At 44.0% G+C, this 23,173-nt stretch overlaps 1 protein-coding gene and 1 non-coding gene across 3 annotated transcripts; both read right to left on the bottom strand.

The window, feature by feature from the left end:
• Positions 1–215: 215 nt before the first annotated feature.
• Positions 216–18,586, bottom strand: ALG8 (ALG8 alpha-1,3-glucosyltransferase). 2 transcript variants are annotated; one of them, XM_034408268.3, is made up of 13 exons: positions 18,362–18,586; positions 16,235–16,313; positions 13,774–13,967; positions 11,854–11,963; positions 11,551–11,618; positions 10,754–10,880; positions 10,255–10,358; positions 8,901–9,021; positions 7,770–7,909; positions 6,224–6,363; positions 4,468–4,565; positions 1,960–2,032; positions 216–1,035 (listed from the first exon to the last, which is right to left on the bottom strand). In XM_034408268.3, the coding sequence occupies exons 1-13, from the start codon at positions 18,511–18,513 to the stop codon at positions 804–806; spliced, it is 1,638 nt and encodes a 545-aa protein (XP_034264159.2). In that variant the 5' UTR covers positions 18,514–18,586; the 3' UTR covers positions 216–803. The 2 variants fall into 2 exon arrangements, with proteins under 2 accessions (XP_034264159.2, XP_060540762.2); XM_060684779.2 differs by lacking the exons at positions 16,235–16,313; positions 18,362–18,586 and adding an exon at positions 15,339–15,516.
• Positions 15,377–15,517, bottom strand: LOC117660225 (small Cajal body-specific RNA 3). The gene has a single exon (XR_004589589.2).
• Positions 18,587–23,173: the final 4,587 nt, after the last annotated feature.

Raw genomic sequence — 23,173 nt, forward strand, 5'->3', positions numbered from 1 at the left:
TGACCATGGCAGCATTGCTATGGTCACGTGATCAAAATTTAGCTGCTTGCCAAACTGGTTTGTATGGAAGAAGGGGAATTTGCAAATAGAGAAATGAATGAATGCAGCAACGCCCGAGAGAGAAAGAGAGAAAGGCAATTGGATCAAGATTGCGAATCTGATCGGATTGGCTTGCGTAATATATCTGCAATGATAAATTCCAGACAGACAAGGGAACAGATACAAAACCAAATCCTTTATTCACATTTTCGTTTTTGTGCCCCTGCATGATAATAACTTTTTCTAGAGAACAGTGATTCCGTAATATAGAGTTGGGGAATTCAGCCTGTGTCCTTTTCTTGGGTAAATGCAAAGTCCATCTCTTAAATTGGCAAATGTCTTTCCTTATAATTCAAATGTTTTTCCTTACAATACACATCAGTTAGATGGAGTGTGCCTATTTCAATTTTAAGTAATTATCTCCTTCAATCCACGTCATCGAACTGGGGAGAAAGAATAGTTCCCGTTCCCTTTGTATTTGTATCAGCACATCCCTATGGCCTTTGCAATGATTAAAAAGAATAATAAGAAAAAACGTTGATTTTGTTTTCTTGCTACAGCAATTATGGAAATAACCCAATATTGCATTCAGGTTGCACTGGTTTAAACAACCGATTAGTTTCAGGTCCCCAAGACTTTAAAGAACGAGTTTGAAAGTTCCATTTCTGGAATTGGACAGGACATCCCATGTTGGCAGCTGTTGCGATTGTGAACTTTTTTGGAACGATCCTCTCCGGCTTGGAACCCAATGATAGATGTATATATCATTGTTCTTTCTTTGATTTGCCTTCCGATGGGCCTGTGAAGGCCGAAATGTAGAGCTTGAGCCAGGCATAAATGACCCCGGCAGCACAATACACCGAGGTGAGCAACAAAGGCAGGAAAGGCAATTTTTGAGCCCAGGAAGTAAAAGGGAACACAATTTCACAGACGATTTCTACGGGTATCAGCCCAATGAGGTAGACTGCTTCCAGCCAGTTAAGCAGAGGCTCGTTCCTATGGAAACAGGACAAGAGGGAAGGACTTTTTTTAAAATAAGATTTTGTTTTATCTACCCTGTTTTCCCCCAAAATAAGACATTCCCCTAATAAGCCCAATCGGACTTTTGAGCTCATGGCAATAAGGCCAAGCGCTTAATTCAGGGTACAAAAAACTGTAAGACAGGGTCTTATTTTCAGGGAAACATGGTATCTCTCTCTCTCTCTCTTATCTATATCTATCTATCTATCTATCTATCTATCTATCTATCTATCTATCTATCTATCTATCTAGCTACCTACCTACCTACCTACCTACCTACCTACCTACCTACCTATCATCAACACCCGTGGTGGCGCAGTGGTTAGAATACAGTAGTGCAGGTTGACTCTGCCCAGTCAAAGTTCGATCCTATTGCTGTCTGTCTTTCTGTCTGTCTGTCTGTCTCCCTCTCTCCCTATCCCTATCTATCTATCTAGATGGAAGGAAATTGCCTAGACTCACATGATCGACATAATCATCTGACTCAGCCAAATCCTATTGCTGCTCTCTAAGGTTGGTTGCTTCCTTGCAGATGTTTCATTGCCCAAACTTGGTGGTAACATCGTCAGTGCGCTGATGTTGTTACCTAGTGGGGTGATGAAACGTCTGCAAGAAAACAAGCAACCTCAGAGAGCACCAAGGACCCCACAGTCCTCCTCCTCCTCTTTATCATAAACCCCACTCCCTTCTAACACTGATGGCGTTACCTAGTAGGGTGATGGAACATCTATAAGAAAACAACCAGAGATTACCAAGGACCTCTCATTTCAACCACGAGCTACAAATATTCTCCTTTATTGGTAGCTTAACCGTCCCTAAGATGGGACAGTGTGCAAAACCGAATCGCTCGGCAAGGGGGAAGTTTTTTTCTCTTTATTTGTAAAATTGTTTCCTTCTTACCTGAACAGGGCCTTGAGGGAGGAGAAACTGTACACTGAAAAGAGGAGCATCAGCAGTATTTTAATGGGCAGCTCTGAAAGACAAAACAATGAAAGATTTTGTAGCAGTATGACAGATATATTCCGGGTAAAAGTATTCCCGTTTTATGTATCCTGTGTCATGCCGAACTAGGCCCTGCATACACTGGAAGAAGACAGGTTGGTCATGGATTGGCATGTACGGCCTAGACCTGCCGACTCGGTTGCGCGACCTGCTCTCTTTTCTGTGGGAAATGGATCCAAATGGCTCTTTTGAGTGTTTAAGGTTGCAGACGCCTAGACAAAATGGTAGAGGCTGTCCTTAAATCAATGCTGTGGGGATTTTCTTCAGGCTAGTAACTCATCCTCTCCCACATGGGAATACAGACTTGATCCAAGCACTACCAAACCATTAACAGTAGGGCAAATCTGGACCCAGTCTGGTGCTGTAGTAAGATGCTGGACTAGAAACCAAGGCAGGCCTAAGTTGCATTGACAGAGGGATAGAATCAAACTCACATTAAGTGTTTGCACCACTTTATAATGCTTTAGTAAGACTACACTTGGAATCCTGCATCCAGTTTTCGTCGCCACAATTCAAAAAAAAAATGTGGAGACTCTAAAAAGAGTGCAGAGAAGAGCAACAAAGATGATGAGGGGACTGGAGGCTAAAACATACGAAGAACGATTGCAGGAACTGGGTATGTCTGGTTTAATGAAAAGGAGGACTAGGGGAGACATGATAGTAGTCTTCCAATATTTCAGGGGCTGCCACAAAGAAGAGGGAGTCAAGCTCTTCTCCAAAACACCTGAGGGCAGGACAACAAGCAACTAATAAAGGAGAGAAGCAACTTAGAACTAAGGAGAAATTTCCTGACCGTTAGAACAATTAAATCAGTGGAACGACTTGCCTCCAGAAAGTTCTCCAACATTGGAGATTTTAAAGAGGAGATTGGACAACCATTTGTCAGAAATGGTATAGGGTTTCCTGCTTGAGCAGGGGGTTGAGCTAGAACACCTCCAAAGGTCCCTTCCAACTGTTATTCTGTTAAACTAGGAGATGCTGAGTTCTAGGCCTGACTTTGGCAGAAAGGCCAGCTTTCACTCAGTCCCATCCACATCACCAGGTTGTTGTTGTTGTTGTTGTGTGTGTGTTGGAAACAAGAGGTGGGAATATTATGTAGGGCACCTGACTTGGACCAAATAAAGCAAAAGATGTACCAACCAACAATACATATAAATTAACTGTTCCTGTACTAAACCTAGTCCAGCTATCCTCTTCCAGGCATTTTGCCTTGGGAAACTAAACAGCATAGCTAGTCCTTGAATTATAACTCTTTATTGATGGTCTGTGTTAGGGTATGGTTTGAGCCTAACAAGTTGTCCAGGGAATATATGTATTCTGTGACATTAATATGAATATGTATTGTATGACTTTAAAGTTCTAGTGCTGATTCATTGTAATGCTGAGTCATGCTGTAATTAGATAATCACAGGTTGTGAACGTATTTAAGTAAGGTACTGTAAAGTATTCAGTTTGATGATATGCTACCATTGTGTGAGGAGTTGCTATGATATGCTATCATCGTTGGATGGATCTGCTACCATTGTGGTTTGTGAACCAGAGTGAGTTTGTTATTCTAACCAACTAAAGTTTGTTTGGTAAGAAGATATCTGTAACTACTGGACTGATTTAACTGGCAAAGACTTGGAATTTGTTTAAAGACTATGAGACTGTTTTTCTACTATAAAGTAAGCTTTTGATAAACCAGTTTGCTTATCTCTTATTCATTGCTCTCAGCAACGTTTCTCTGTGCTCTACACTCTGCTGGTTGGTAACACAACACCAATACCCTTAACAGTCTGAAGTTACAAGAGGCTCAGAAAAAAATAACTTATGACTCTTGCCAACTGGTGCACTGCCACCCCTCTCCAGTAATGTGATTGTGATTCAAGTGCTTTGCAATTGGTTCGGATTTATAACTCGTTGCAGTATCTTGTGGCCTCGTGACTACATTTTGCGACTTTTCACCAGTGTCTGGCAAAAACTGCCATTGGGGAAGCCGAATTGGATTAACAACCACGATGACTTGACTTACAACTGCTTGAAAAATGGTCGTAAAATTGGGTCCAGTCACGTGGTGATTCGACTTACGACTGCAACTACTTACAACGGAAATTCCGGCCCCAATGATGATCATAGGTTGGGGACTACCTGAATTAAGGAGCCTGAGTGGCGTAGGAGGCTCAAGGTCGACTCAGCCTTCCATCCTTTCTAAGGTGGGTAAATTGAGGACCCAGTTTGTGGGGGCAATAAGCTGACTTTGTATAAATATACAAAAGTATGAAGGCTATTGCTTAACACATTGTAAGCTGCCCTGAGTCTCCGGAGAAGGGCGGCATATAAATAAATAAATAAATAAAAAAAAAATAAAAAAAAAAAAGCAAATTATTATTATTTTTTTGGCAAATCACAAGAAATGAAATATACCTGGCGTGGTAAACAGCAGTGGGAAGAGGGAAAAATGACCCGTAGTCGACAGTATTAGGTAAATACCAGCATCTCTTGACTTCTCCACAGACAGCAAGCTGCGAACGGAACAATAAAAAAAAAAAAAAAAAAAAAAAAGGAATATTTCAAAAATGGATTCTACTTTTCTCAGCACTCTCTCAAAGTTGCCACATTTATTGCCTGATACTACAAATCCTCGACGAATAACCACAATTGAAGCCAAAAATGTTGTTGCTAAGCGAGACAATTGTTAAGTGAATTCCCCCCCCCCATTTTATGAACTTTCTGGACACAGTTGTTAAGTGAATCACTCCGGTTGTTAAATTAGTAGCATGGCTGTTAGGTTAATCTGGCTTCCCCATTGACTTTGCTGCTCAGAAGTTCGCAAAAGGCGATCATGTGACCCCCCCTCCCCCCAGGATAGTGCAACCGTCATAAATATGAATCAGTTGCCAAGCATCCAGATTTTGATCACATCCTAAGAATCCAGGGAGGTCTGGATTCTTAGGAAAGCTGAAAGAATTCCCAACTCCAGGTTTCTGCTGTATTCGCTTGTGGTTGATATTTAGAATCAAATCTTTCTTTCTTTTTTTCCTTCCTTTTCCTTCCCTTTCTTTTTCTTCCTTTCTCTCTCCCCCCTTCCTTCCTTTTCCTCTCTTTCCTTCCCCTCTCCCTTCCTTTTTCTTTCCTCTCCCTTCCCTTTCCTTCTCTTCTTTTTCCTTTTTTCCTCTCCCTTCCTTTCTTCCTTCCTTCCCCCCCTCCTCTGCCCTCGTCTCCCTTCCCAAGCCAGATTTCTCAACTGCTTGTCTCCCTCCCTCAGAGAGGGGCTCTGGCAGGCGTATAATATAAACAATAAACATTAAAACCAGAGTATTTAAATATTAAACATTTTAAATTACTGATAAAATTATACATTGGGGACTTTCCTCACCTTTGAGGGCCAGATGTTGCGCAATGCAGAGGCAGACAAAGCCCTCTTCCCAGACTCTGCCAGTCGAAATTCTTTGACTGACAGGGCCCGCAAGATGCCTTCCCTGCCTGAATGAGTGGGATGGGCTGATGAGATGAGTAGAGGTGAAATCCAGCAGGTACTGGAGAACCGGTAGCAGAAATTTTGAGCAGTTCGGAGAACCACCTCTGGCTGTCCCCAGAGTGGAGAGGGAATGGAGATTTTGCAATATCCTTCCCCTGGAGTAAGGAGGGAATGGGGATTTTGCAGTAACCTTCCCCTGCCATGCCCACCAAGCCACGCCCACAGAACTGGTAGTAAAAAAAATTTGGATTTCACCACTGAGCCAGTACCCTAGGTAGTCTGCTCCTATGACATGTAGGCCAGTGTTGGCGAAACAGGAGGGTGTGCGCACACCGGGAAGATGATCTTCCGGTTTATGGCATGCGCATCAGCCACCTGATCCTCCGGTTTCTGGTGCGCATGAAGACCAGGTGGCCGGTGCACATGTGCATGCCAGAAACAGGAAGAACTTACCAGCGCGCACATGCGCACCTCGCGGCTGCTCTTTCAGTTTCCAGTGTTTCCACATGCGTGAAAACCAGCTGGCCAGCACGCCGGAACCCGGGAAAGCAATGGGCAACAGTTCATGTACCCTGAGAGATGGCTCTGCGTGCCACTTGTGGCACGCGTGCCATAGGTTTGCCATCACGGATGTAGGGTTTCCATAGCTCCCTTCCCCTGCTCACAATGTTTCTCCTGGGTCAGCAACGACCGCTCTCTTACCTCAAAGGAAGAATGGCGAGGAGAATGGCTTTCTCGTGGACGTGCCAGCCAAACAGGAAGGAGCTTAGCGCACAGAGAACCAAGCACCTGAGGAATCCTCTGGGCCCTTGGGGTTTAAACCAAAGACAGAAAACAGAAGGCTAGAAACAACAGGCAGAAACAGAGCTTCAGTGGGTCTCCCACCATCCAGCGGGTCATCAAATCAATGGAGGCCTCCCTTTTCTGTCCTGCCCAAGAGAAGGTGCCTTCAAGCTTGGGATGGCTTTAGACTGGGGATCCCCAACCCCCCCGGGGCCATGATCTGTTAGGAACCGGGCTGGAGGTGAGCCGTGGGCGAGCAAGCAAGGGAAACGCCCACCTGCATTTGCAACCGCTCCCCAGTGGTAGCATCACTGCCTCAGTTCCACCTCAGACGGCCAGGCATGAAGATTCTCATTATTTAATTTGATTTTATTCTATTTTTTAAATTTTGTATTGTATGTGTTTTTATTGTTTGGCTGTGCACCGCCCTGAGTCCTTCGGGAGTAGGGCGGTATAGAAATCTAAAAAACAACAAACAACAAACAATACGGTGCGAGTATAAACGCTCATGGAAGGGATCTAACACGCATGGAAGGGATCTAGCTTGCACGTTCCACCCAGATCCATGAAAAAATTGCTTTACCCATTATGCAGCTGAGGGCTATGCCGCCTCTTATCTGAGGGTTCCCTAGAATCAGGGGTCTCCAACCTTGGCAACTTTAAGACTTGTGGACTTTTCCAAACTTGCAAGCTAAATGTTGGAGATGTGACTGTGATGATGCAACTTATTATCATATATGGTGGACTTGTAAGAAAATCAAAAGCATTTTGGATAAAAATTTGGTGGGTGATGCAGAATATCTTGAAAAAAAGGTTGAAATTTACTCCGCAATTGTTTTTATTGTGAATAACTACGGATTGTACAGCATTAGAGACTAAATTGATTTTGAACTTAATATCAGCAGCTAGGCTGTTGGTAGCGCAATACTGGAAGAAGGACGCTTTGCCTACTATTGAATAATGGATATTGAAAGTAGCGAATTTAGCGGAAATGGTGAAAATTTCAGCGTATTTGAAGGACTATACACAAGAAAGATACGTATCGGAATGGAGAAGATGGATTGATTATATTCAAAATAAGTATCAGACAAGAAAATATCAAACAGCTTATGAATGAATGTTAAATTTTAGAAGTATTATGTGATCTATAGTGGAGTTAAGGTTTCAGGGGGGGATTTGGTAGTTTTAAGGATAGATAGGTTAATTTAGCTTATGATTCTTAACTGAAATACCCTGTATTTTGCTCTGGGAAGTCTGGGGGGGAGGGTGGGATGGGGGGAAGGGGTGTGGGGGCGGTGGGGGGGGAGGGAAAAAGGCTGGGGGGAATATTGGAGGGAAAAAAATTTTCTGTAAAACTTTTCAATATTAAAAAAAAAAAAAGACTTGTGGACTTCAACTCCCAGAATTCCTCAACCAGCTTTGCTGTAAAAAATACAGCAAAATACGCAGGTGGGTTTATATTTACCAGCATGGAGATGGCGGTGCAGCATAGGGTTGCCAGTGGGGTCACAGAAGGAAGGACGGTGTGTTGAAATTCCTGAACCAGCCCTCCTGTCATGGCTGCCTTAGATATTTTTGCAGGGTCAAGCAATTGGTACTTCAATCCTGGAAAGCCAAGAGGAAATTTGTTAATGAGCTCAGGCGCAAGAGTCAAATGATCTGAAACAGATTTATGGGGGCTTTGGTCCTCTCTGAGCTTGGTGATTTTCTTGCAAACGTTTAATTACTCAACTAGGTAACATTTTCAGTGGTAGGAGGTGTGTGTGTGTGGTGCGGTGGCCTACAGGTGGAGCTCTCAGGAGGCTATGAGTTCGATCCTAGGTAGAGGCAGATATTTCTCTCTCTGGCCACAATGAAAATGTATTTGTTGAACAAAACTCCGCACTGGCGACAAGAAGGGCATTCGGCCAGTAAACACTCAGCTCCATTCAGTTGCCCAGACTCTACCCTGTTGCAAGGGATTTTTTTTTTTTTTTAAATTTGATTTATATGCCGCCCTTCTCCGGAGACTCAGGGCGGTTTACAATGCGCTAAGCAATAGCCGTCATCCTTTTTGTATATTTATACAAAGTCAGCTTATTGCCCCACAACTGGATCCTCAATTTACCTACCTTAGAAAGGATGGAAGGCTGAGTCAACTTTGAGCCTGGCGAGGTTCGAACCTGCAGTAATTGCAGGCAGCTGGTGCTTTAGACCACTGTACTACCAAGGCTCTACCAAGGATTATGGGGTTCTTAAAAGACGATGATGAAGGTGTGTGTGGGAGGGGGAAAGGAGGACGACTGTGGAGTCCTTGGTGCTCTCTGAGCTTGGTGGTTATCTTGCAGACGTTTCATTACCAAATTAGGTAATGTCATCAGTGCTAGTAGGGAGTGGGGGGGGTTTGCTGAAACCAAATCCCCGATCTCAGTTGGAATTTTTTTGACTTGACGGGGCCCGCAGGATGCCCTCCCTGCCTGAACGAGTGGGACGGGCTGATGCGGTTCTCTAGGTAGCGTGGCTGGAGTCAGGTGGTGGTGGTCCATGTGGAATAAAATGGCTGGATGGAAGGAAGGATGGACAGACTACAGAGAAACAGAAGGATTAGGATACCTACCAAGGACTGACAACATTTTGTCAAGGGAGTTATACACCGCCCAAACGTTTGGGGCCCAGTACGCATGGCAGAGGCCCCGTTTGAAAGGGAAGAGGCGAGAGACGACTTGAGGAAGTTGACCCTAAATGGGAGAAAAACCGTATTAATATTTTCTTCATTCCATTGAGATCGGTGTTTTTTTTTTTTTTAAACATAGCATATTTAAGGGGTGCGGACTTCAATTTCCAGAATCCCCCAACCAGCCAAGCTGTTAGCCCCACTTTCTCATGGTTGCCAAAATTGAAAAACTCTAATTTAGACCAAGAAACAACCAAACTTATTAACATTTTAAACCCTGTTGTACTTGGGAATATTGCTACTTTGCTTGAGTTGGTTTCATAAGCTTTAGTTCGCTTTTATTTATTCAAAAATTTGCTATATCTGCCCAACTCCCAACAGATTCTGGGCAGCGTTTAAACCCCAAAAGCAGTAAATACAATTACCAACATAAAACCACACAATCAACATGGACAAAAATACATTGATCCCAGCGTGAGGCCCAAAGGGGATTACAAGTAGTCCTCAATTTACCACAGTTCACTTAGTGACAATTCTAAGTTGCAACGGCATTGAAAAAAGCAAATGATGACCATTTTTCGCACTTAATAATTGTTGCAGTATCCCCATTGCCAGGTTGCAAAAGGGGATCATGTGACCTCAGCACACGACGTCCATCGTAAACACGAACCAGTTGCCAAATGGGCTGAATTTTGATCACGTGACCACGGTGTTAGGAAATGAGTATTACCTACTTTGTTGGGCTGGCAATATATAAACCATCAATATAGCTTTAAGACTGCATCATACTGTGTCCTGATTGGTTAGCTCTGTAGCCAATCTCCTTAAGAGGGAGCTAGAAACATGGTCTGTTTCTCTTTGCTGTTCTTGCTCTCGGATATCTCTGTATGCTAGTTTGCAAATCCGGAAGAACTGTTTATTGTGAATGACTATGACGACTGGTAAGAAGACTTTGTTATTGGATTATCCCTGGACTGTCGTTTTGCTATCTCCTGCTTTATATGTGTATGACCTGGACTGTTTATTGGACTGTGCCTTACTATTCCCTGAAAGTAAACACAACTCAGTGCATCTGTGTGTTGACTGTGTTTATTCGTATCTACTCTCAATCGCTTTCATGTACACACCCTTGCTATTCAAAGGTTACTCTGCGAATTCCTTAACAATTGTAATTCTTGGGTCCACTGAGGACTACCTCAATTCTGGGGACAAGTTCAGAATTGCCTGAATTGAGGAAGCCGTAACTTGAGGACGGGTCATAAAAATGTCTTTCAGAAAAACAAAAGGGGTTCCTTACCCAAACCAAAAATGGCCCCAGGGAAACGGCAGAAACCAGGCAGACAATTAATCCAAGCACGATTAAGCGTAAAAAACTGAAACTGCGCCACCGAAGAGATCCATCTAGACACAATGAGAGCTAGAATCAAGATGATAAAATTTCAAACCTGAGCACCTTTCTAACCAGACCTTGTATTCTGGAATACAGGTAGTCCTCGACTTACGTCCACAACTGAGCCAAAAATTTGTGTGGCCAAGCAAGACAGCTGTTAAGTGTCTTGCCCCATTTTACGGCCTTGCTTGCCAGAGTTACTAAGTGAAGCGCTGCAGTTCTTAAATTAATAATGTCGTAAATGTGAGTCAGTTGTCAAGCATCTGAATGTAAATCACGCGACTATGGGGATGCTGGAACGGTCGTAAGCGTGAAAAGGGATCTCGAATCACGTTTTTCAGTGCTGCTGTAACATCAAATGGTCACTAAGTCGAGGACTCCCTGTATGAAATTGTCAGCAACATACCTGGATTACTTTGGGTGAAGCAGTAAGATCGGAGTAGATAGATGCCATAGGCTGGGGCTATGTAGAGGTAGATGTGCTTGAAATGCAGGAGGACAGCAAAGAGAAAAGCTCCCTCCAAGTATCTTTTCTAGAAGGAAACGATGATGGGGAAGAGAGGAGTTAAAACAAACCAACATCCATTGTCTTTATCAAACAATGTTGGCCAAAAGTTAGGTGAGGAACTTGGAGCCTTGGGTAGAGTTTAACAAAACAATACAGCTTTTCAAGATTCAGAATTATCCTCCTTGGTTCATTATAGTAGAAATACTGTGAGTTCTAGTGCCACCTTAGGCATGAAAGCTGGCTGGGTGACTTTGGGCCAATCACCAGGAGACGGTGAGTTCTAGTCCCGCCTTAGGCATGAAAGCCGGCGGGGTGACTTTGGGCCAATCACCAGGAGACGGTGAGTTCTAGTCCCGCCTTAGGCATGAAAGCCGGCGGGGTGACTTTGGGCCAATCACCAGGAGACGGTGAATTGTAGTCCTACCTTAGGCATAAAAGCTGGGTGACTTTGGGCCAGTCCCTCTCTCTCTCAACCCAACGCATCTCACAGGGTTATGGTTGTGGGGAAAATAGGAAGAGGAAGATCTAAGTCAAGATGTGTGTATGTGTATAGGGAGGGAGGGAGGGAGGGGGAGAGAGAGAGAGAGAGAGAGAGAGAGAGAGAGAGAGAGAGAGAGAGAGAGAGAGAGAGAGAGAGAGAGAGAGAGAGAGACTGAAAGGCAGACAGTGGGGGGAAGGTGGGGGCTATACACTACCTGGAATAATCGTGCAATGGAAAGCAGCAGCAATCCAAAGAGGAAACCGTTGTATTGGAAGTGAATATCTGAGATTGATGTAAGGAAGTCCATCCGCTTTAGAAAAAAATCCCTCCAAGCCAAGAGGCCTTTCTAATTTAAATACGATTCCGGCTAGCTCTAAAAATCAAACCCTTAACATAGATTTCAGTATATCTAAACACACACAGAAGTTTTTTTTTTTTTCGCCCTACACTCATATTTGGTTAATGGATCAGGATCTTTTTCTTCAGGAAAAAAAAACAACCTGAGAGTGAAGGATACGATCCACAATTAAGAGACCAAAATTCCACAGGAGAAGGACCGAAAGAACGAACGGTGGGCTTTCCAAGAGTTCTTTTGCACCTCGCTTCCCATTTACACAAGTGCAGCATCTGTAAGAAGAGGCACAAATCTTACACACGGGTGCATTTTACGGGAGAAGTAGAGTTTTATCAAGCAAAAAAAAAAAAAAAAAAAATCTACATTCCTTCCACCTCCCCAATTACAGAGAGTCCTCAACTTACAACCATTTGTTGGGTGACCATTCAAAATTATGATAGTGAGAAAGTGATTTATAAGTTTTTTTTTCACACTTATGACTTTTGCAGCATCTCCAGGGTCACATAATCAAAATTGGCAACTGACTCATATTTATGACGGTTGCAGGGTCCCGGGAGGCCACACGATCCCCTTTTCTGACTTTCTGATGAGCGAAGTTAATGAGGGAAGCCAGATGCACTTAATGACTGGCTTACCGACTTAACAGCTGCAAGCAATTCACTTAACAACCGTGGCAAAAAAAAGAGGTTCATTTACAACAAAATTCGTTTAGTGACTGTTTGAAGTTACAACGGCACTGGAAAAAGTGACTTATGGCATGTATTTATGATGGTTTTGCAGTGTCCCGGGGTCAAGGAAGAAGCCCGGACTCACTGAACTGTGTTACTAACTTAACAACTGCAGTGATTCACTTAACAATTGTGGCAAGAAAGGTGGTAAAATGGGCCAAAATTCATTTAACAACTCTCTTGCTTAGCAATGGAAACTCTGGGCTCAACTGTGGTCATAAGTCGAGGATTATCTGTATTTTGGAAATATCAGGTAAAGGCCAGGATAATCAAAATCAGTGGTCTCCTTCCCTTTTCTCCAGGCCCCAAGGCGCACCAAATAGCAATAGCACTTAAGACTTAAATAAGGGGTTTACAGAGTTAGCCTATTGCCCCCAACAATCTGGGTCCTCATTTTACTGACCTTGGAAGGACGGAAGGCTGAGTCAACTTTGAGCTGGTCAGAATCGAACTCCTGGCAGTGAGCTGAATTAGCTTCCAATATTTCATTCTAACCACTGCACTACCATGGCTCGCTCCTTCCTTCCTTCCTCTCTAAGTGGTTTATAATATCAGCCTATTGCTCCCAACAACCTGGATCCTCATTTTACCGACCTCAGAAGGACGGAAGTCTGAGTCAACCTTGAGCCGGTCAGGATCGAACTGCTAGCAGTGGGCATAGTTGGCCTCCAGTACTGCTTTCTAACCACTGTGCCACCACACCAACAGAAGGAGGAAGTGGGGAAGGAAGAGGAAGGAGAAGGGGAAAGGGAAGGAACGGAGGGGAGGAGGAGGAGGAAGGGGGAAAAGAAGTGGAAGTGGAAAAGGAGGAAGGAAAAGAGGAAGGAGGAGGAAAGCAAGAGGAGAGGGGGAAGGAGAAAAGGAAGGAAGGAAGGGCAAAAGCAATAGCACTTAAGACTTATATACCGCTTCACAGTGCTTTCCAGCCCTCTCTAAGCAGTTTACAGAGTTGGCCTCTTTCCCACAACAATCTGGGTCCTCATTTTACCGACCTTGGGAGGACGGAAGGCTGAGACAATCTCGAGATGGTGAGACTCAAACTGCCAGCAGCCGGCAGAATTAGCATACAGTACTGCATTAATTTAATTTAATTTATCGCATTTCTATGCCGCCCAACTCCCAAGGGACTCTGAGCGGCTTACAGCAAAAATAATGCGAACAATGAACATAGAAAAATTATTTAAAAACATGATAAAAACATTTAAAAGCATTAAAAACATTAATTTATTAAATTTATTAATAAATTATTTTAATAAATAAAATTATTTATTAAAATGTATCATTATTAAAAACATTAATTTTAACCACTGCGCCACAACGGCTCTTAAAGAGAGAAAAAGACACAACCACTTACTGGTACACAGCATAGATGTAGAGCGTATCAGTAGCGATCACCGATAGCCTTTGGAAAAGAACCGTCATTTGGCTGGAATAGTTGAGATTCTGAACGGACAGCATCTCTTTGTCAAAGTACACGGCAGCCTGGGAAAGCAGACACTCGAACCAGGCAAAAAAGGGAGGGTAATCCAAGGTCCACTCAGAGGTTGCCTGAAAAGAAGAAACAACAACAAAATAAGCAACAAGAATCTTGAATCCGCATGAGCGGATTGTACATTTCAAACTTTTAGCATCCTCTTCAGGTCATCAAATCTCAGAGTTTGGCAGGGTCATTTAAGACATCAAGTTTGGTGCGGTGGCCTAGAGGTGGATCTCCCGCCTCACAATCAGGAGGCTGTGAGTTTGATCCTAGGTAGAGGCAGATATTTCTCTCTCTCTGGGCACAATGAGAATATATCTGCTGGGAAAAAAACTCCGCACTGGCAACAGGAAGGGCATCTGGCCAGTAAATACTCAGCTCCATTAAATTGCCCAGATTCCACCCCACAAGGGATTACGGGGTTGTTAAAAGATGATTTAAATCATCAAGTTAACCTCCAAGCTTAGCGCAAAACCCCAATGACATATTTTCAGCATCTGGCTATCTAACGTGCAAGTGAATAAATCCAACAAAAGGGATTCTACCATCAATCGTGATAACCGGTTCTGCTCTTAAATATTCTCACTGCTAAAGGTTGTTTTTTTAAAAAATTGAATGTTTGAAGCCGTTTCTTTTCGAGGGAACACTTGGTGTTTCCCCGTCATTTTTCAAAATAATAATTCAATAAAAACTAGATTTAAAAAAAAAAATTGTATTCCACTTTTATATCTCAAGGCAGTGAAGACACTGAATACTTCTTCCTCCTTCCTGCTTTCCCTACAACCACCACCCTGTGAGGTAGGTTAGGTTGAAAGAGAATGACTGGCCCAAAGTCACCCAGCTGGCTTTCACACCTAACGCAGGACTAGAACTCACAGTCTCCTGGTGATAGACCCAAAGTCATCCATCCAGCTTTCATGCCTAAGGCAGGACTAGAATTCACCGTCTCCTGGTGATTGGCCCAAAGTCATTCATCCAGATTTCATGCCTAAGGCGTGACTAGAACTCACCGTCTCCTGGTGATTGGCCCAAAGTCATCCATCCAGCTTTCATGCCTAAGGCGTGACTAGAACTCACCGTCTCCTGGTGATAGGCCCAAAGTCATTCATCCAGATTTCATGCCTAAAGCCGGACTAGAATTCACCCAACTCACTTTCATGTTTAAGCCTGGGACTAGAACTCACAGACTCCCATTTTCTAACCTAGATCTAGCCACTAGATCAAAATGGCTCTCAATCATATTGATTATAATGACTGATTACAATAATAAAAAATTAATACAGGCTTAAAAGGAAAGAAAAAAGGCTTGGGGGAAAAAAAGCAAAAGTAACTTTTAAAAGGACAGTCATTTAGCTCCCTTTAAAAAAAAAAAAAATCCCCAGGATTCACGGAATTGGAAGACTTGCCCGGAATCTGTTTTAAAAGGGGGAGAGCGAACTTACCCAAATTATTGCAAACCGGTCTGTTGTTGCTATGCTGGTTTGTGCAAAGGGGAACGATCTGGATCAGTTTGCTGGACTAATCCAGACAGAGACCTTCATTTTTTAATCTAGGAAGGCTGACAGGACAGGCAAGAGAGAGACTGCAGATGCCTGCTTGAAAGGTATGTTCAGCTTCCGGTCACAACAACAAGCAGATCTTAAAAGCAAACTTCCCAGTTAAACAATCTCTCTGTGGGTAGATTCAGAAACCAGATGATGAGCATAGTTCCTAACACGCCCCGTTTTGGAGGAGAATGCAGGTAGTCCTCGATTTACAGCCGTTTGTTTAGTGACAATATAAACATACAACGGCCGTGAAAAAAGTGACAATTTTTCACTGTTACGACCTTTGATGCATCCCCATGATCATGGGATCAAAATTCAGATGTTTGGCAACCGGTTCACACTTATGACCGTGAGCTGGGTCCCAAGGTCATGGGATCCCTTTTTGTGACCTTCTGACAAGCAAAGTCAGTGGGGAAGCCAGATTCACTTAACAACCGGGTTATTAATTTACCAACTGCAGTGATTCACTTAATGACAATGGCAAGAAAGGGGGTAAAATGGGGCAAAACTCAACCAACGTCTCACTTAGCAACAGAAATTCTGGGCTCTATTGTGGTCGGAAGTCGAGGACTACTTGTATGTTTGTTTAGTGACTGTCCGAAGATACAACGGCACTGAAAAAATGTGACTTATGAACGTTTTTTCTCACTTACAACCGCTGCAGCATCCACATGGTCAAAATTCAGACGCTTGGCAACTGATTCATATTTATGACGGTTGCAGTGTCCCGGGAGTTGTGTGACCCGCTTTTGCGACAGACCTTTCAGGCAATGAAACAATAAGACACTCACCTCGTAGTACCACCGAGAGGCTGGTAGGCTGTGAGTAATGGCAAGCCAGTTCCTATGCACTTCAAAATCTGTGGAATGACTACAAGGAGTTAACAGTTAGTATCCAGATAAAGGTCTATGGAGATTCTCAGTCATTCAGGTCATGGTTGTCCCAAAGATGCTTTTTCTGGAGGCAACTGGACTTTTTTTGTTGTTGTTTTTGAAGGCTTTTCGCTTCTCATCCAAGAAGCTTCTTCAGCTCTGACTGGATGGAGGGGAATGGAAGGGTTTATACTCCTTGCAGACAGCTGGTCATTTGCATCCTTTTAGAGAGTCATTAAGGCCACTTGGAGGTTTATCTGTGTCTTCAGGATCACCGGAGTGGTGCAAATGGGTGTGGAGCCTTCTTGGAACTGCTGAAAGGATTGTGTCGTGTAGCTGTGCAGGATGTTTCTTCAGCTGCACAACACAATCCTTTCAGCAGTTCCAAGAAAGTTCCACACCCATCTGGAAGGATGGAAGGCTGAGCCTTGGTGGCGCAGCAGACTAAAGTGCTGTTAAAGTAACACCAGCTGCCTGCAATTACTGCAAGTTCAAATCTCACCAGGCTCAAGGTTGACTCAGCCTTCCATCCTTTCGAGGTAGGTAAAATGAGGACCCGGATTGTGGGGGCAATAAGCTTTGTATAAAAAAGAACACCGCTGGGGGGGGGGGTACGAAATCCCTACTAAGCAGGTATATACAAAATATAAAGGCTATTGCTTAACGCATTGTAAGCCGCCCTGAGTCTCCGGAGAAGGGCGGCATATAAATCGAATCAATCAATCAATCAATAAACCTTGAGTCGGTCAGGATCGAACTGCTGAACTGCAGGCAGCCGGCACAAGTAGCCTGCAGTACTACATTCTAACCACTGCGCCACCATGGCTAATAATCTACCATATATATGTAGATCATCCACTTTTTAAATCTATGGATCAATGTGCAAATTTGGGTTAATTCATTCACTAACCAGGTTAACTGTAGGGAATAGGACTAAACAGTTTAATGCAGGTCAGGGTGGATTTGATTTAAATCGAGTCGATTTCATTTTAAATCATGATTTAAATCACTAGTAAAAAGACTTGATTTAAATCATAATTTTTAAAGAGCAACTGTCATCTCTGCTACTCCTGTGACCCACTGTTGACACACCGATAGTCCCAGTGTTGCAGAATATACAGCCTCCTGCTACATAACTAAGCTCCATTTCATGCTGAATAAACTAAATTGTTTATGTATCTTAAATAGAAAACTATCTTACGATTTTTACCCCAAGTTTTTTATTAAAATAAATTCAATAAAAATCAAAAAAATCTGATTTAAATCAAAAAATCTGATTTAAATTTTAAAAAATCAGATTTTTTTGATTGTTAAAAAAAAAATCATTGATTTTTATCCACCCTGATGCAGGTAGTCCTCGACTTACAACAGTTCATTTTAGTGACCGTTCAAAGTTCAAAGCACTGAAAAAAAGCGACTTACGATCGTTTTTCATACTTACGACCGTTGCAGTGTCCCCGTGATCAAAATTCAGACGCTTGGCCAGTGACTCACATTTACGACGGTCTCAGTGTCTTTGGGAGGGGGTGTCACGTGATCCCCTTTTTTGCGACCTTCTCGCAAGCAAAAGTCAACGGGGGGAAAAAGCCAGATTCATTTTAACCACCGTGTGACTCATTTAACAGCCGCAGTGATCCACTTAACAACTTGTGGCAAGGAATGTTGTAAAGCGGAGCAACCAAAATTTTGGGGCTCCATTGTGGTTGCAAGTCGAGGACTACTTCCATTCCAGCAGAAACCCTCGAGAAAATGTTTTCCAACAGATACCCTCTTTAAGTGTTACACTACAATCCCCATCATCCCCGGCCACCGTGGCTCGTATTCACTATAGATCAGCGGAGCTTGGAAGCGCAGAAAAGAAGAGCACGGAGGGAGGGGACACAGCCCCGGGAACAGCCAGGAAAAAAAAAAGGACACTTTCAGCGGAGGGCGGTGGAAACTCCCTTGGAACAGCCGAATCTACAATGGCGGCGGCTGAACCTCCCTCCCCTCCCTCCGCGCGCCTTTTTAATCAGCCCCAAAGACAAACGAATCCGGATCTCTTACTATGTCGGAATGAGGAGCAGTTTCAGAAACGTCACGCCGGAGGCCAAAGCCAGAAACGAGCCCTTTCCTCCGCACCAACCGCGGCGCGCCGCCATGACAGCCGCCCGCGTTTCCCCCCAACGGGCGGTAACGGAAGGGGCACCACTGCGCATGCGCCAGACGCCGGCCGACCGTTTGCCGCCTCCGGCTATTTTTTTTCTCTTAAAACGTCGCTTGATGTCGGAGCATCTGCGCAAGCGCCGACAAAGTCAAACTTTTGAGCCTGCGCAGTGACTCGTTCGTTCTCTAGACATGCAGCTTGGGGAGATATTTAATAGGAATAATAAACGGGCACATGGATTCCATTATCTTAATATTGCAAATGTGCATAAAACTGCAGACGCGAGGTTCACAGCATTTTATCGCTGCTCCAAAAAAACCGCCACTCAATGCAAAATAAATTCTATTATTAATTGCTCAGCAGGGCTGGCTGAGGAATTCTGGGAGTTGAAGTCCACACATCTTTAATAGTTGCCCAGGGGAGCAAAACTGGCAAAGAAAAAGATCATCAGTTGCTAGAATCTCTATCAAATTGATATTTGCAATAAATCTGTTATTGACGGGCCTGCCTCCTTTCTTATATTTTTTTTTAAACATTTTGAGTGGAAATCTGTCCTGCAAAATATCAGTCCTTAAAGCAGTGTTTCTCAACCTTGGTAGCTTGAAGATGGGTGGACTTCAATTCCCAGAATCCCCCAGCCAGCAGCGCTGGCTGGGGGATTCTGGGAGTTGAAGTCCACCCATCTTCAAGCTTCCAAGATTGAGAAACACTGCCTTAAAGGAAGGCTTAGAAAAATAAAAAATGGTAGCAGGCTGCCATCTAGAGTTTGGTTTGAAAATGTGCCCAGCTAGCCAGAAATCAGGAATTTGAAAAGCCATCCGTTTTTATTAACTTATTTCTAACATGCGTGTGTCTCATTCTGGAGGTGATTGATGATGGTTAATGGACTGAGATAAAACCTTCCTCCCCCCCTCCCCCATGTATATCTTGCTTCTTTCCTTCCAATTTTGTCAATTTTTAAATCGATTTTTAGTGTTGATTTTTTTTTTTAACATAAAATCAGAGGGCTGGAAGAGACCTCAGAGGTCTTCTAGTCCCGTGATAGCGAACCACACGTGCCACAGGTGGCACATAGAGCCATATCAGTGGGCACGCAAGCGTTGCCCTGCCTCAGCTCCAGCATGCATGCACGTGCCAGCAGCTGATTTTCGGGCCTTCTGGGCCCACCAAAAGTCGGGAAACAAGCTGTTTCCGGACGGTCTCTGGGGGGGTGGGGAAGGCCAGTTTTTTGCCCTCCCCAGGCTCCTAGAAAGCCTCTGGAGCTTGAGGAGGGCGAAAAACAGGCCTTCCGGTCCTACTGGAAGTCGGGAAATAGGCTGTTTCCAGCCTCCGAAGGGCCTCGGGGGGGGGGGGGGTTGGGAAAGGCCGTTTTTACCCTCCTCAGACTCCAAGAAAGGCTCTGGAGCCTGGGGAGGGCGAAAAACAGCCCTTCCGGTCCTACTGGAAGTCAGGAAATAGGCTGTTTCCAGCCTCCGAAGGGCCTCGGGAGTGGGGGGGATGGGGAAGGCCATTTTTTCCCTCCTCAGACTCCAACAAAGCCTCTGGAGCCTGGGGAGGGTGAAAAACAGGCCTTCCGGTCCTACTGGAAGTCGGGAAACGGGCCGTTTCTGGCCTCAGGAGAGCCTCTAGGGGGGTGGGGAAGGCCATTTTCGCCCTCCCCAGACTCCAAGAAAGCCTCTGGAGCCTGGGGAGGGTGAAAAACGGGCCTACTGGGCCCACCGTGCCATCACATGCCAGAAGCGGGAGGAGCACAGGGGGGGCATGCACGGGGGAGGCGCATTGAATTATGGATGTAGGCACGCATGTGCGTGATCCCCCCGCGCTCCCCCCACTTTTGATATGCGATGGCAAAAAGGTTAGCCATCACTGTTCTAGTCTAACCCCTTGCTCAGGCAGCAGACCCTGTACCATTCCAGACAAATGGTTGTTCAATCTCTTCTTAAAAGCCTCCAGTGATGGAGCACCCACAACTTCTAGAGGCAAGGAGTTCCACTGGTTCTCACTGTTAGGAAATTTCTCCTAAGTTCTAGGTTACTTCTCTCCTTGGTTAGTTCCCATCCATTGCTTCTTAAAAGCCTTTTAAGAATTTAAAGAATTTCCACTGGTTAATTGTCCTCACTTTCAGGAAATTTCTCACTACTACATTGGATCTCTCTTTAACAGGCTTCCACCATTTTGTACTGCCCTCTGGTGCACACGATTTAATAATAATAATAACTTTATTGCCATTGTATGTGTATACACAGTATACCCATACAACGAAATTCACTTAACACCCAAAGACCAGGTCCAACAAACATAACAATCCCCAAACACACTCCCACCCACCACAATTTCCCCCCCCCCTCAACCACCCAAACATCCACACAACAGACCAAGTAATACTGTCCAACAGCTCCCTTTAGTTCATTGTTGAGTGCAATTATAGCTCTGGGATAAAAACTATTCAGAAAACGTGTGGTCCGAGTTTTAATTGTTCTGTTTAGCCTTTATTATCTATAATTATTATTATAGTGCTGATCTCTGAACACTTTCTAGAGCCTCAGCATCTTTTTGGCATCGTGATAACCAGTATATACAACATTCCAAGTGTAGGCCTCACTACTACTTGTAATGTTTTATCTTGTTTTTATTGTAAGCCACCTAAATGTGGGTGACAAATACATTTGATAAACAAAAATAAATATGGAATTATGACAATTATACCAATAAAGGAGAATATTTGTAGCTCAGGGTTGAAATTGGTGCTCTCTGAGCTTGCTTGTTTTCTTGCAGACGTTTCGTTACCTGATTAGGTAACAACATCAGCACTAGTAGGGATTATGAAGGGTCTCTGAGCTCTGATGTTTTCTTGCAGACATTTCATTACCCGACTAGGTAACATCATCAGTGCTAGAAGGGAGTGTGGTTTGTTCTTAAATTTATATTCTAGTCCAGGGGTCTGCAACCTTAAACACTCAAAGAGCCATTTGGACCCGTTTCCCACAGAAAAGAAAACACCGGGAGCCACAAAACCCTTCCCGTGCCTGACTATTTCTTAAGCGGCCACAAAACTAGCATCTGTCGTTGCATTAAATGTTCTGTTTTCTTCTGAAACTTTTCTTTTCTTGGATTTATCCATGGTTGGCTTACTGGAGGTTAAAAAACTCAATAAATTGCATGCTGGCAAGTGTCGCTCATTGGCAGTTGCGATGCATATTTTGAGTGACAGAGAGCCACAGCAGAGGGGTGAAAGAGCCACATGCGGCTCCAGAGCCACAGGTTGCTGACCCCTGTTCTAGTCACTAATGGTTCGTCCTGTCAGTGTTGATGGTCTTGGAGATCCTTTGCTTAGGCTGTTTGCTGTTGACTTCTTTACCAGTTCCTTGATTGGGGTATTGTTTACTTGATTGTTGGTCTGATGTTAATTTTGGAATAAATCTATGCCAGTGATGGCTAACCTTTTTTGCCATCGCGTGCCAAAAGCGGGAGGAGCATGGAGGGGTCACACGCACATGTGCCCACATCCATAATTCTATGCTTCCCCTCCATGCTCCCCCTGCTTTTGGCATGCAATGGCACGTGGGCCTGGTAGGCCCATTTTTCGCTCTCCCCAGGCTCCAGAGCCTTTCTAGGAGCCTGGGGAGGGCAAACACGGCCTTCCCCACCCCCTAGAGGCCCTCTGGAGGCTAGAAACAGCATGTTTCCTGACTTCTGGTGGGCCCAGAAGGCCCAAAAATCAATTGGCTGGCACACGCATGTGTGCCAGAGCTGAGCTCGTGTGCCCACCATGTGCCACAGATGGCCCTCCACGTGCCATCTGTGGCACCCGTGCCATAGGTTCGCCATCACAGATCTATGCTGATCTGGGTCCTAATTGCTGGTGGAGAGGTGCTTGTGTCTTTTTATTCCCTTTTTGGCTAGTTAATTATCTCTTTTGCATACTTTACATATATTGTTAATGTCTGTGTGTCTGTTGATGGTTGATTTGTCAGAGTGCCATGCTTCTAGAAATTCCCTGGCATTGTTGGATCTGGCCTTGTCTAGGATTGTCACATTTTCACCAATGACAATTGTAGTAGTCATGATATGGAGGACCCTGGAGTTAACAAAAACCTTATCTACCATGCTAAACAATTTCATGTTCGTATGAGATGCTAAACTACAGCATTTTAGCAGGCATTCCACAGGTGCCAGCAATAAAAAGACTTGGAACAAAGGCTGCTTAGAATCATGTATAATTACCAAATCTTCTGATACTTCAACTTTGTGATTGGGAAAACTCGATGTCAGCTGAAAGCTTCAACCACTTACAAAGTTTAATCACATTTTTTAAATTTAATTTTGGAATGCTATTACAGAGACAACCTACCACCAGCCGGGCAGTGAAAAATTAAAGCTATTTGAGGTGTTTGCGTGTTGGGTTTTCCCAAGTATGGGCACAGGATGAAAGACAAGAGTTGTGGTCTACCACAACTGTTCAGGAACAATTGTGTAGTGTCCTCTGAAAAGAAATACAGGTAGTCCTTGACTTACAACTATTTGTTTAATGACCGAAGCTACAATGGCACAGATAAAAGGAATATATGACTTGTTTTTCACAGTTACGCCCATTGCAGCACGTGATCAAAATTCAGATGCTTGGCAAATGACTCATATTTATGACGGTTGCAGAGTCCCAGGTCACATGATCCTCTTTTGTGACCATCTGACGAGCAAAGGCAATAGGGAAG

The sequence above is a fragment of the Pantherophis guttatus genome, chromosome 5, assembly GCF_059756535.1.
Source record: "Pantherophis guttatus breed Tessera chromosome 5, ASM5975653v1, whole genome shotgun sequence".
Lineage (NCBI taxonomy): Eukaryota > Metazoa > Chordata > Lepidosauria > Squamata > Colubridae > Pantherophis > Pantherophis guttatus.